The sequence below is a fragment of the Balaenoptera musculus genome, chromosome 4 (genome assembly GCF_009873245.2).
Source record: "Balaenoptera musculus isolate JJ_BM4_2016_0621 chromosome 4, mBalMus1.pri.v3, whole genome shotgun sequence".
In the NCBI taxonomy this organism is placed as follows: domain Eukaryota; kingdom Metazoa; phylum Chordata; class Mammalia; order Artiodactyla; family Balaenopteridae; genus Balaenoptera; species Balaenoptera musculus.
In genome coordinates, this window is record NC_045788.1 from 34,873,862 (window position 1) to 34,888,036 (window position 14,175).

General features: G+C 39.7%; 1 protein-coding gene across 5 annotated transcripts in view; it reads left to right on the plus strand.

Moving 5' to 3' along the window:
• Positions 1-991: 991 nt before the first annotated feature.
• The window catches only part of MME (membrane metalloendopeptidase), a 91,186-nt gene continuing 78,002 nt past the window's right edge, over positions 992-14,175 (plus strand). Inside the window, exons 1-3 of one of the 5 annotated variants that reach the window (XM_036851267.1) lie at positions 992-1,204; positions 6,199-6,368; positions 7,102-7,137. In XM_036851267.1, the coding sequence (XP_036707162.1) occupies positions 6,209-6,368; positions 7,102-7,137 (196 nt within the window). In that variant the 5' untranslated portion in view covers positions 992-1,204; positions 6,199-6,208. The other 4 variants (XM_036851270.1, XM_036851269.1, XM_036851264.1 and 1 more) reach the window with 4 other exon arrangements.

Consider the following 14,175-nt stretch of genomic DNA (forward strand, 5'->3'; position numbering starts at 1 on the left):
ATGTTAAAAATAGCCAATTGCATGTTCAGGAAAACCCACCTGTATTTCCCTATGAATTCCCCCAGGGTGTGTGTGTGTGTGTGTGTGTGGTGTTGTGTGTGTGTGTGTGTGTGTGTGTGCGTGCGCAAATATATAAGGAAAAGGGGATCAATGTTAAAGCTACTTATATACTTGGCATTGATTCATTGAACCAAAAATCATGGAAGCAAAAAAAAAAAAATTAGAAGAGGTTTAGTTCTTCTGAGTTTATAGCTGCTAAAAACAGCTTTTATAAAGGAATCGCCTTTGTGCAAAAAGTATTTTCTTGTTTTTTACGCCCTTGAAAAGGAATCACATGTCTTACATGAAAATGGTGTGCTGCTTGACTGCAATAAAATGACAAGGGTCCAGCAGACACATTATAGCTAATTTTATTAGGTAGAGCAGACACACTTGAGCTTATTTTTCTCTGACTTTCTCACTCCCCATTCCAGCCCCTCAGGTACGCACGTTACAAGATTCCCTAGAGTCAGAAGATGGGAGTGGAGAGTTTCAGTACAGAATGTAGCTCTGGACATCACCAAGAAAAAGAAAGGAAGGGAAGAAAGAGAAGAGAGGGTAAGCAAAAGGGAGGGGGAAAAGGAACGGAAGGAGAGAAGGAAAAAAGGGGGAGGGAGCACAAGAAAAGAATGAAAGAAAAAAACCAGAAAGCAAGGAGAGAAAAAATAAAGAAAAACTGAGAAAGGAAGGAAGCTTCGCTGAAGGGAGGAAAAGGAGCGAGGAAGAGGGGAAAGAAGAGTGTGAGAAATGTTTTTGTCTCAGGTCCATTAGAGAGAGAAATAGAACCCGTATCAGCACTACAGAATCTCGAAGAGGCAGTGTATTTTCTTGAAAGCCCCGAAGCTAAGCAATTCCAAGAATGTTTGGCAAAGCCCTTTGGGGAAGGGTGAGGTGGGGGACGGGCGTGGGGGGGGGCTTTCTCACACCCCCACCCCCGGCCCCGGCCCCCTCACAGGATGTGACAGGATTTGGGAGACCTAGCGGAAACCTTCAGGTCACCCAGGGAACTGCTCCTCTCGCTGGTCCTGCAGTGGCGAGGCGGGGTGGGGGGTGGTGAGAGCGCCGAGACGCGCGGGGCGCGGAGATGTGCAAGTGGCGAAGCTGGACCCAGCGCAGGCGGGAGAAGCCGCCCGACTCCCGGCGCGGGATCTGCTGAGAGACCACGGTGAGTCTCTCCGGGTGCGGGTCCGAGGGATGCCCGGGTTCCGCGTCGCCCCCGGGCCCGGGCCGAGACGGGTCCGGAACCTCCCGGGAGTCCGGCCTGGGCTCGGCGCCGCCGCCCGCCGCCAGGAGCCCGCGCTGCTCCGGACGCGCCTGGGCGGACGCACCGACCGACCAGCGCTCTGCGGCGCTCCCCGCCGCCCGGCGACCCCGTGCGCTCATTGGTCGGGACGTGTCTGCTCTGCAGCCTCCAACTTCTCCCGAATCCCACGGGTGAGTCCCGGGAAAGCGAGCTGGCACCTGGGAGCTGGGGGGAGATGGGTCCAAAGGGCGCGAGATCTCCCCCGGGGGCGGTGGGAGCCGTTGGGACGGGAGCTGGAGGGGAGCGGCGGCCGCGCGGAGCGGCTGCCTGGGAGGCGCACGGAGCAGGGTCCGCGGCTCAGGTCCGGCGCGATCAGAGCGCCCGGGACCCCGCGGCCGTGGGCGAGGGAGGCGTGCCCTGGGAAGAAGCTGCAACTGAGACTTGAAGAGTGAGGGACTGGGGTTAGAGAGGGTGACCTGGACGAGGGCTCTGCAAGTGATGTCAGGTCGACTGTTCAGGTTCATTTCCATAGCTTCCTGCAGCCTCTGCCTCGGAGAGTTATGTCCGGTTACTGAGATCAGCGCTACGAAATTGCAGCCTGGCTGATTTGGGGGCTGGGAATTTGCCATTCCGCTGTAAAGACACTGTTTCTGTTTGTTTGTTTTTGTTTTTTGTTTGTTTTTTAAAGTAAGGTTTGTTTTCATTTTGGTTTCTGTCAGATTTTCTTCTCATTTGTAACTCACTTTTCTATTTTTACTTTCCCTACCCTGAAGATCTTTTCATTATCCTACCTCTTCATCTTGCTTTAAACCATAGTTTCCTCTTACATGATTTATGCTGATAGAGTGCTTAAATCTCGAGGGTTGGTTGGTGGGAGTGGTGGTGGGAGTTCTTTTGCAGATGAAAGTTTCCTTAATCGGTCTTAACCTATTTGTATTATTTGAACAAAAGAGTAATTGCAACTGAACTGTTCTCTTTATTTATTTATTTATTTTTAAATAAATTTATTTATTTTTGGCTGAGTTGGGTCTTCCTTGCTCCGCGCAAGCTTTCTCTTGTTGTGGAGCCCAGGCTCGCGGGCTCAGTAGTTGCGGCTCGCGGGCTCTAGAGCGCAGGCTCAGTAGTTGTACAGGACGGGCTTAATTGCTTCGCGGCATGTGGGATCTTCCCGGACCAGGGCTCGAACCGCTGTCCCCTGCATTGGCAGGCAGATTTTTAACCACTGCACCACCAGGGAAGTCCCAAGCTGTTCTCTTTAGCTGCTTGATCAAGTTTACTCCTCCCCCATATACGATGCAAATGGTAATTTTATTAAACTGAAAAGAAGTACCTCGATTTGCAGTGTCAGCATTTGGAAGCTACTAGTCCGCAAACCGGCTATGAAGGCATCTAGCTGGCATTATTGCTGGGTTCCAGCACTTTAAAAAAAACTGTCCAACAGTTTTTTGGACTCCATGCTGTGTCTTTTGTTGTATAGCTACACTGCACATGGGAGTAATGTGTTTGGGGCTTTGCGTTCAGAACTCCGTATATCAGATCCGGGAAACACCTACAAGTTTTCCTTGTCTGGAGAAACAAGGAGGTGATTCCTCTACCACATGTGCCTCCTCAAATTTGCAACTATCGTCTAAATATGGAACCTGTTTCTCTCTGTATTTTTTGAATTGAAGTACAGTTGATTTTAAATATTGTGTTAGTTTCAGGTGTATAGCATAGTGATTCAGTACTTTTGTAGATTATATCCATTATAGGTGGAACCTCTTTCTCTTGCTTCCTGTACCTCAGTTTCCATAATACAAACTGTAATTGCATTGAGTAACCTCAGAGACTTGCAGAAATGTTAATGTACTAATGTGTTGTGAAGATGAACATTGTTTTGGTTTATAGACTTTTCAACAAACCAGTTATCCTCTGGGTTCTTTGATTTGACGATGTGATAAAGTAATGTGTACACTCAACTGGTATAAAAATTGCTGCTGTATATTGCTTTGAAACTCAGTTTCTACTTAGGCAAAAAAATCTTTTATTCTTTTGGAGATGTTGTCAAGCTGAAGTTTGCAGTATTCTTGTTAAGGTAGATGTCCTAATCCTCTATCCTCTCTTGCGGAAGTGTCTACTTTTTGGCTTGAACTTTCCAATATATCTCCAATTGAGTTGGAATACTTTAAGGATGTAGGTATGTTTTGGCATATCCTGCTTTATATGGGACTACAAGTATCGACTTTATAATTTTTGTATTCTTTTGTATAATTGCCTCCTTTCCCCCCATCTCTAAAATGGGGTTGGGTGTGGTTGCATTGGACATCCAAGTATCTGAGGGATGGTGATATGTTTTTTCCTGAGGTTCAAGATTCTGACCCCTATTTTCTTAAAAGAAAATAGGGAATCAATTGGAATTACTGGAAATGAATGACAAAGTTAATTAGGAGGTTAAACTTGCCTCATTTCTGCTTTGGTCATTGCTGTTGAAAAGTGTATCTTAGGAGCAAAAGACTGAAAATTTGCAGGACGTTTATAGGAGGCGCAGATGGAGAGTTTGCAAGTGATTCAAAGATGATATTATTTTGATTCAGGTATAAGGACTAAACAGCTTCAGTCACTGCCTTCATTTCTCCCTGTAACAATTTCTGCTGTCTAAGGTGCAGAACCATTAAGAGCCCAGCTGCCTCAGTACCCCAATCTCAAGGGTAAGAAGTAGACGCCAGGGAAAAGTAACCCAGAAAGGAGAAGGACATACCTGCCTACTAGTTTTCCTGCATGGTGGAAACCTGGTGGCGCCAATGAGCAGCTTCAATTTAACCCGTGGCTGCCCTGGTTCCTGGCCCTAGATTTTACTAAAGAAACTAATTGTTTTTTCTAAGAAAGAACTAAAAAGAGAAGTGGGTCATATTATTAATATATCGGGAGAACATTTCTCTAGATTGTTTTCTGAAATATTATTAGAGCAGGGGGAGAAATACTCAGGAAGTGGAAATACTCAAGCAAATGTGATTAATATTCAGATGTTCTTGAAGTCAGTCTTGAATTCATCTGGGAGAAGCGGGAAAATTATTCTTTATTGTTTACCTCTCTGTATGGTGTCCAAGCGTTAAGTGTGTTTCCATCTTTTCTTTCCCCACCCACCTCCCCTATTAAAAATCCAAGGACTACTATCAATGCAATTCCATATCATAACCCAAGAAAGAGGCTGTGAGACTAAGCCAACATGAGTCATATAACCATTAAGACATTTTAACATTCAGGTACACTACATTCCACTTTTATTGAGCAGGCATGGTTTTCATGGTCTAATAAAATATTTTTATTTGATAGTCTGTCCTTGGTTATAGCCTCATGTAATGCCGGGGACAACATGCTTAAGACTTTGTATCCAGAACTTTAAAGTCCAGTTGTGGCTCACTTATTAATAACTCACTGAGGAAATTAAATTCCTAGTTATCTGCTGATAACTGATGGCCTGATCACCCAGGCCATACTTCAAACGTAGAATCCGTTTCTACTTTATCCTGTGCCTCAGTTTCCACAAAACACACTCTCAGAAAATTATGTGTATTCAACAAAGATTTCTAGCTATGAGAGCATCTCTGAGCAGTCACTTCATCTAGGAACTACATTATATGCTTAATTTGCATCAAGCTATAAACAGCTAATCTGTTAGTTTACGATGCTCTTTTCTACAGTCAGGCAGAAAAATTGAACTTGTGTGTTCTAAGCTTTGGTGAATGGCTGATAAAGAGTCACTAGACCTCTAAAAGAAACATAATGAAATCTAATATTTAGGCTAATATCCCCTTAATTTTGCCCCCTAGACTTCTGCAATAAGGTTTAAAGTAGCTATCATTGTATGATGATGCAATTTTCTTTCAAAATGTGTTCTTTGTAATTGTATTCTTTGAAATGTGTTCATTGTAAATGTGTACTTACTTGTGTAGCTTTTGGCAAGTTACCTGGCTTTTCTGTGCCCCACTATCCTAAGGTATAGAACTGGAATATTCAAATCCGCCTTACAAAGATTCAGTGAATTAGTACATGCAAAGCACCAAGAACTGTGAGTGACACATGGGAAGTACTCAATAAATATCGGCTATTATTAGCAGAAGTATTAATATTATTAATTTAAAAACAAGTTAAGTATCTTAACTGTTATCCTGACCTGGAAGGTTGAATTTTTTTAATCATATTTTCTTCTTCTTCAGTTGTACAAAGAAACAGTACTTACAGTTAGTATCTTTCATCCCAGATTGTAAACCATGACTTTTGGTCCAGTGAGTGACCATTTTCAAAATGTTGTCTAACCAGTTAATAGATACCCATATTAGCAGTTGTTGTAATTTTGAACTGTAAAATAAAAGATGTTTTTAAGATGAAAAAAAAAAACTACTACAAGTGTTTGTTCCTTTTTGTTTTTATCTGTACTCATATTTAAAATTATTGCTTAGTCAAAACCTCGAAGCATTAGTCATTGATTTCTAAGCTTATAAAGGAAGCCAGTGGAGCAAGCTATAAAATTCACCTTTGATGTTGTACAAGGTTCAGAAGGATGAGTTTAAAACTTTCCTTAATGATGGTACAGAAGTTATTTTGCTTATGAACTGCTGAAGGAATCCTCCGTGAGTATTTAACTGAGTTTCCTTGTCTGATTTTGCTTGGATCTTCAGTGATATGTCAAAAAAATCCAAAAGATTGTGACCAGGATCTGTCTAACTTATGTGACTATATACTCTTTGCTTTCAGAATCGAAACTTTGACTTTCAGCAAAAAACTTTTATTTCTAATTTAAAATGAGTTAACCTTTTACTTTATTCAGCCACATTAAGCATTTAGAAAATTGTATATAGATCTCTTCTTTTTATCTATTGATTAATTTATTATGATTAGTTTTTTTAAATTTTTTAATGTTTTTTTTTTTTTTTCAGACTTTAGGTAATGGGCAGATCGGAAAGTCAGATGGATATAACTGATATCAACACTCCAAAGCCAAAGAAGAAACAGCGATGGACCCCACTGGAGATGAGTCTCTCCGTCCTTGTCCTGCTCCTTACCGTCATTGCAGTGACAATGATAGCTCTCTATGCAACCTATGATGGTGAGTTACTCACACACCTGTGCCCACAAACATGCAGAAGACAGTGAAATCTTCATCTTAGGTTTTTCCCATCTATTAAACAATGTGTTAAGGAAAGAGACACTTAAAGATGGTGATATAAAGATTCATTTATAAAATGTAGCATCAGTATGCCAGAACAACAAACTTTGACTAAAGTACAATGTCTTTTATGCTTGAGCTAAGTTATTAATTGCCAAATATGTTTAGTGCACTCATATGTATTTTATGAAGATTCTAATGTATAATTTTACTTGATGAAAGTATTCACAGTTTTATGGCCAACTTCAGTTAGTCAACTTTTATTGTGTCATTGAAATTCGAAATGGCTTTACAAGAATTTAAGAGGTCTAATTTGAGCCTTAGAAGTTTTTCACAATAAGGATTAGAAAAGATGGGTTCATTCATGGAAAAAAAAATGATTACCAGACTAAAACAACTGATGTTTCAACTTAATAGACCTAGGGCTTAGTGGTCAGGGATGATATAAGAAATACATTTTTTTCCTTCATTTAAAAAATTTTAAATTTAGGATTTGCTTATTTTATTCCTCTATATTTTCTTCTAACTACTGTCAATGATATATATAATACTTAGGTTTTAGTTCTTGCTTTAAGGAATTGATTATTTAATTGAGCGTCTATAAAAGAACAAAAGGTAGGGAGAAAGAATATGTGTATTGCAAATATTTATGCATATATCCTCCTTTTTCTAGACGGTATTTGCAAGTCATCAGACTGCATAAAATCAGGTAAGAAGATAGTTTTTAAATTTAATAGTTTTATAATTAATGTATAACATTTAAAAATCAAATGCTAATAGATCTCTATATTTGCTTTGTGTATATTTTTATTTGTTATAGGTCATTAATTAATAGTCAAAGAACATCAAAATATACTTTAGTAGATTTGTTAATTTATTCATTCCAAAAAAGAATTCACTCTTTTCAACCCCAGAGTTTATGGTAGGGTAGAGATGGAGAACTATATCTGTAGCTTTATGGAGCTTGCCATGTAATTGGAGAAAGAAAATCAGCACTTGAAATGGCACGCATCATATCATTAAGTGCTAAAATTCTCAATGCAGATCATTAGAGGGGTAAGAATGAAAAAGGGAGTGACATATAGTCCTGTAAAGCAAGGTGGAGAAGCTAGATTTGGGAGGGGTCTTGAAGCAGGGCTAGCATTTGGAAGTGGAAGTACAGAAGAGGGAATTCCAAACTAGGAGAAAGAACAGGAATAAATCGTGTAGAGAAAGCAGTGCAAACGTAGGCATGATAGATAGGGACATGTTATGGAGAGCTTTGAAAATTCATGTTTAGCCTTGATTTTGTAGTAAAAGAGAAAAGGATGTTTTCCTGAACAGATCACTCGTTAAGGCAAAAGTTGGAAGATTCGATTCTGGGAATGCTAGGCTGGGTGGATTGAGTGAGAAGCTAGGGAGGGAGGGCAGGTAGGGGCTGCTTCTGTAATCCAGGTGTGAGTTTAGGAGGGCTGCCTGCGGTGAGATGAAAGAGCTATGAGACAATGTGAGGAACAATGGGATGGCTCAATAGCACTGACTTGCTAAATGAAGGATATGAATACTTTGAAAATGACACCAACTTTGAAACCTCAAGGGACTCGGGAGACTGTGGCAGCTCACACAGAAATAGCAAAGTTACGACGTAAGTTTGTTTTAGGGAAGAATGTGATTAATGTGGATTTAGACCTATTGCATCTAAGTCAGGGGTAACATCCAAGTGGAGATAGACAGCAAGAAAGTAGAGATCGAGTGAATTTAGGATCTGTCAGCCAAGGGGTGATAGCTGAAGCCTTGGGAATATTTGAGTTCCTAAAAGTAGAAGAAGTGTAAGAGCTGAACTTAAGAGGACATCAAGAATTAGAGTAGAAGGAAAAGAAAAGTCAGAGAAGGGAACAGAGAAGTGTATGGAGCTATAGAAGTCACATCAATTAGAATGTGGTGAAGAAAAGAAGAACATTTTGACAAGGAGAAGAAAGGTGGTAGCTGGCATAGCACCTTGGATATGAACACAGTATTTATGCCCTTTGACAAGAGATTCTAAACTTCCTTTCTGATGCCTACATTTCTTCCAAGAAATAATCTGTCCCAAATGATTTTTAACCATTTTCTGTTGGACTGTCTTATCTGGGTTTTTGTTATTCACTGACCTTTGCAAAATAGTAATGGGAAAATATTTGGGGATTCTAGGTTATAGTCTAATGTCCTTAGTATGTATGTGCTCTTTGTTTTTCTGTATTGCTTTTTGCCTTTTTTTTTTCCCCCACTGCATCTCAAGTGCACATGTACACTCTGGGACATGATGTGGGTAGCTTGAGGGAGACCTGCTTGGGATACCAGCCATTTGCTCCTCAGTGTAATAACATGCACTTTCCCATCCAAGGGCCTTCCCAGAAACAAAAGAAGTTTCTTTATTCCTCAGGGAAATGGCTGCACAGGTGCCTTGGCTGGGAGATGCCCAGGGTCTCTGTGCCAGAGTTGGTATGCGCCCAAGTTGTCAAAGTTACCATTTGCTTCTCCCTAAATCCTACCTCTCCTTTCTCTCTACCAGCTGCCCTATTATATGCTCATGCTATTCTGTTTTGAGTAACTCCCACTTATGTGTTGCCCTCTAATTATCTCTAAGTTTCTCAGTCCTCAATACACTTGATGCATCTATTAAGTCTCTTAATCTGTAGGTTCTCTCAGATTTTTCTCCCTCTCACTCTTTTTTCTTGGATTTTATTTTTGAAGAAACTAGATCCTTTGACTAGGTAGGCGTATCTTTGTAAAATCCTACAGGTGATTGTACCCCAGAGATCTGAGCAGGTTCCTTTAGTGGTACCCACCCAAGGAGCAATATGACATTTGGAATCTGGAATCTTACATGTGACTTAATGTTTAGAGGTATGGCTTTGGCTTTTTTTTATACTGGTTGGCAAGGCTTAACTCATTAAAATGTATTTAAACTGTATCCTTTAATTGTAGTTTAGAAATCATACCAAATGTAAAAAGCACCTCACAGAACTATATCTTGGCAGAGAAATGTATACAATAGAAATAGCTTCAGTGGTAAACAATGTTGCTGAATAGCTGTGTGTTTTTCTTCATTCTGCTCTGTTGGTTCACAAGCTGCTAGAATACTTTCATATTCGTAAGTTACTATTCCTCCCTGGGGGGAAAATGATGAAACTCACTCTTATGGATAAAGTTTTCACGCCCTACACATACACACACGCACACACACACACACACACACACACACACAGAGTCCTCTACTGGTTAGAAAATATTTTCTGCCACAGAAAACATAACTATTGCTTTTAGAAGTTGCTTCAGATTAAGAAAACTCTAGGGGAAATCTTGGACAGAAAAAAAAGGGAGAGAGTGAAAGAGTGGCGTGGATGGAAAGAAAAGAAAGACAGAAAAAAAGATGTTGAAAAAAATATAAAGTCTCCTACCAGCAATTCTATAGATTACTTTAAAAGATTGGGAGAATTCAAACCTGAGCACAGAAATTGTTGAGAATTGGAAAAGTTAGGTATTGATACCCAAGGTGCTTATTTCAAGTGAAAGTTGGTTTTAGCTGAAGTCTTTCTCCTCATGGAAGCGAAAGTCATGGCAAGTGTACTTCTGTCTTTGATCCTTTGAAGTCAATGGATGGAGGTCAAGCCACACCAAGGCAAAAATAGAATATTGCAGAAAGCTGTGGATCATCTTGAAATTTGTTTGGTGTTGGGTCCTTAAGTCTGAGCCTCTACAAATTTAAATATTTGTAATATACATAAAATGCTGTTTACAGTACATACTTTAAATTAACTTGCCTGTATAAGAAATTCATCCCTGTGAAAGATTACACCAGACCTAAAATGAAACAAGCACTTCTTAACAAATAACAAGTTAAGGCAGTGTTCAAAACCCTACTATTAAAGTATGAGTAATACTATTCATCTCTTATTTACTATATAAGATTGTTAAAAACATGGAATTATAGAGCTTGGATGTGATTTCTCAAACGTCTCTGTGTAAATCTAAATCCTGAAACTGGCTTCCATTGCATTGCAACCTTACTAAGATTTCAAGGAATCATATACTTTAAATCAGGGTTTCTCAGCTTCATCACTGTTGACATTTTGGGCTGGATAATTCTTTGTTATGGGGAGGGGGGCAGCTCTGTGCATGGTAGGATGTTTAACAGCATCCTTGGCCTCTACCCACTAGGTGACTAGCAGCACCTTCTCCAAGCTGTGACAACCAAAAAGTATCTCCAGACATTGCCAAATGTCTCCTTGGGGCAGCAGTATCATCTCCACTTGGGTACCACTGGCTTAAATAATCTCAAGAGATCATCTAATGCTTTTCCCTTTGTGGTAGACAGAATAATGCCTCCCTAAAGATGTCCACTTCCTATCCCTGGATCTTATGAATATGTTACCTTATAAGGCCAAAGGTACTTTACAAAGATGATTATTAAGTTAAGGATATTGGGGAGATTATCCTGAATTATCTTATGTGATCACAAGGTCCTTATAAGGGGAAGGAAACAGGAGGGTCAGAATCAGAGAGAAAAATGTAACAACAGAAGCAGAGGAAGCCAAGTTTGAAGTAATACAGCCAAGAGCCAGGGAATGTGTGCAGTCTCTAGAAGCTGGAAAGGGAAAGGAATGGTTCTTCCCTAGAGCATCCAGAAGGAATGCAGCCCTGTTGACCCCTAGAGCCATAAGATAATAAATTTGTGTTGTTTTAAGTCACCGTTTGTGGCCATGTTTTGTAGCAGCAATAGGGAACTAATAATACACCCTTCCATAGTTCTTTTATTTGGGGGCTGTCTTTGAAGAGTTAAAACACACACACAGTTTTTCTTGCTAAACTAGTGTTTTATTACTAAATTGAGGTACGTAACATACAATGATAAGGAAGAAATGTTAAATAGGTTAATAGAGGGGTATAACAATACAGGAGAATATTAATAGAATATAATAAAGTAAAAATAGAAGATAAAATAGAATAATAATAGCTAACACTTACTGAATGTTTATGTGTCTGACACTATTGTAAGCAGTTTACATTTGATCCTCATAATGACCTTGTGAGGTAGGTACCATTATACATTCCTTTTACAGATGAACAAACTTGAGCTAGGATTGCACTCCAGGCAGCCTGACTCCAGAACCTGTATTCATGACCACTTTTCCCTGTTGCCTCAAAGGAGACCAGGAGTCTATCAAACTTCTAATACTCTATGCCTGTACATACAGTATTTGAGAGCAGATTGCCTCCGCTCATGCTAGAACTTGGAACGAAAGGACATAAGATGACTCTCAGAGAGTTGAAATAATTAAATACAGACTAAGAAGGAGGAGAATGAATATCTCTTTGACCAAGAAACAAGCTACTTTACTAAGGACATATGATGACTCTCAGAGAGTTGAAATAATTAAATACAGACTAAGAAGGAAGAGAATGAATATCTCTTTGACCAAGAAACAAGCTACTTTACTAAGGACATATGATGACTCTCAGAGAGTTGAAATAATTAAATACAGACTAAGAAGGAGGAGAATGAATATCTCTTTGACCAAGAAACAAGCTACTTTACTGAGAACAGCGATCAGCTTTATCAGTGATTTTAGTACATCAAACACAACATGGAATTGAGGGGTTTAAAGAAGCAAACATTAACAGTGTAGTCCTAAACTCTCCAGGGGATAGAGAAACCAAGTTAAGGTACATGAGCAATACAGTTCTCAAGAGAGAGCAAGACCATCTGTACAGTTGTGCAGGTTGTACACTGCACAATTGTGGCAGCCCTGAGGGACAGGTTTGTGGAGCGTCAGGACCTGGATGAAACCTCTCATAACTATCCATTTCCTTTACTTTAATTCTCTACTCATCAAGCAAACTTTTGATGAGTATTTAAATATTAATACAAGGAAAGGAGGCATTCTGTTCACTTGAAAGATATGTTAAGCTTGGTGAGATTATGTATTCATATTCTGATTTATAATCACTTTTGTGTGGCTTGAGCTATAACCCTTGAAGTAAATGAACCTTCCAAATATCTGATCATTTCTTCAAGGGCCAGATCCTGGTAGTGCCCTAAGTGAAGTATCTTGTTACCAGCTGGCCTTTTCCTGGCAGCAACAAGGAATCTCTGCATTGCTGTGGGCCATGGTCCCTCCTTTCTTGCCTGTTAACACCCTAGAAGCCTCCACGAAGAAAAATGACACAACTGGATGAGTACAGGAAAGACCACGGACTGACTCTTGAGGGCTGCCAGGCATGTAACAGCCTTTCAGAGTGGGAGATGAGGCTATTTCATTATGTAATTTAGCTTGAAAAAATCCTTCAGGCAATAAGAACGCAGCCGGCATCTTAGTGGAAAGGCTGCTGAAGCACACCTTTGTTAATTTAAACGTGGCATGTGGCAGTTTGCTTTGGGCGGCTTCCCTGACACCATTCTCCTGACAATTGTGTAGCAATACTTGCTTCAAAAATTCTCCAGTCAAAATTAGCATCTGTCAATCACATCCTTTCCAAGAAAGGGAATCAGTGATGTGATAAATACATATGTAACTTTTTTTTTTTTTTTTTAACCTTCTGGGTAGATTTTAAGCAGTAGTGCACCATCTTTTTTTAGTGCAAGGTCAAGGTATTGAAAACATAGATAAGTTGGACTAAGTGGTTAAAGGGAAAGAAAATTAGCGATGCCTGATAAGCTTATTTGGAATCTTAAGGTTTATTTTACAGCTGCGAACGTTACCTGTGCGTAAAGGAGTGGATATAAACTCCAGCTTGCGGGGGTGGGGGGAGTGAGGACTCCAGCTTTACATTCAACATTGTAGACTGAGAAATATGGGAAGACCCCTCTGCAGTTGAAGGGTCTTGCTTTGTCCTGCTTGCCAAAATCCATGGTGTAGCAAGGTGCTTCCCAATAAGCCTTTGATATAATATGAAGCTCCAGTTAATAATATTAATAGATTTTTAAAGGGAAATTGAAAAATAAAGCGTTAAAACGCCTATAAGGGGAAAGTTACACAAGCCCTTGAATCTTGAAAAATTTTGTTCTCTGAGATCATTCAGAAAAGGAAATTCTGGGGTGGGGGTTGGTTGTTTTGATCCGATTTCTGAGTGACTGAAGACTGGAATAAATTCTCTTTGTTCAAAACACCCTCACCCCATACCCACTAGAAGGGCTATAATAAAAAAGATAGACAATACCAAGTGTTGGTGAGGATGTGGAGGTTAGAACTATCATACATAGCGGGTGGGGATGTAAAATATTTCAGTACATCCCAATGCGATATATAAAAACCATTTTGGAAAACATTTGGCAATTTATGTGGAAAATTAAACATACATTTTCCATACAACCCAACAATTTCACTCCTAGGTATTTACCTAAGAAAAATGAAAATACATGTCCTCAAAGGGATTTCATGTGATTTTTAAATTACAGCATTATTCATAGAAGCCAAAACATGGAAACAACCCAAATACCCCTCAATAGTTGAATAAACAAAATATGGTATGGCTATAAACGGGAATACTACACAACAGCGAAAAGGAACAAACTATGATACATGCAACAATAAGGAACCTCAAGAATGTTATACTAAGTAAAATAAGTCAGACAATAATAAAACCTGCATATTATATAATTTCATTTATATGAATTTACAGAAAAGGCAAAACTATAGAGGCAGAAAGTAGAATAGCTATTGCCTAAGGCCTGGGAGTGGAGCAGGGATTCCTGCAAATGGGCACAAGGAAACCTTTTGGGGTGATG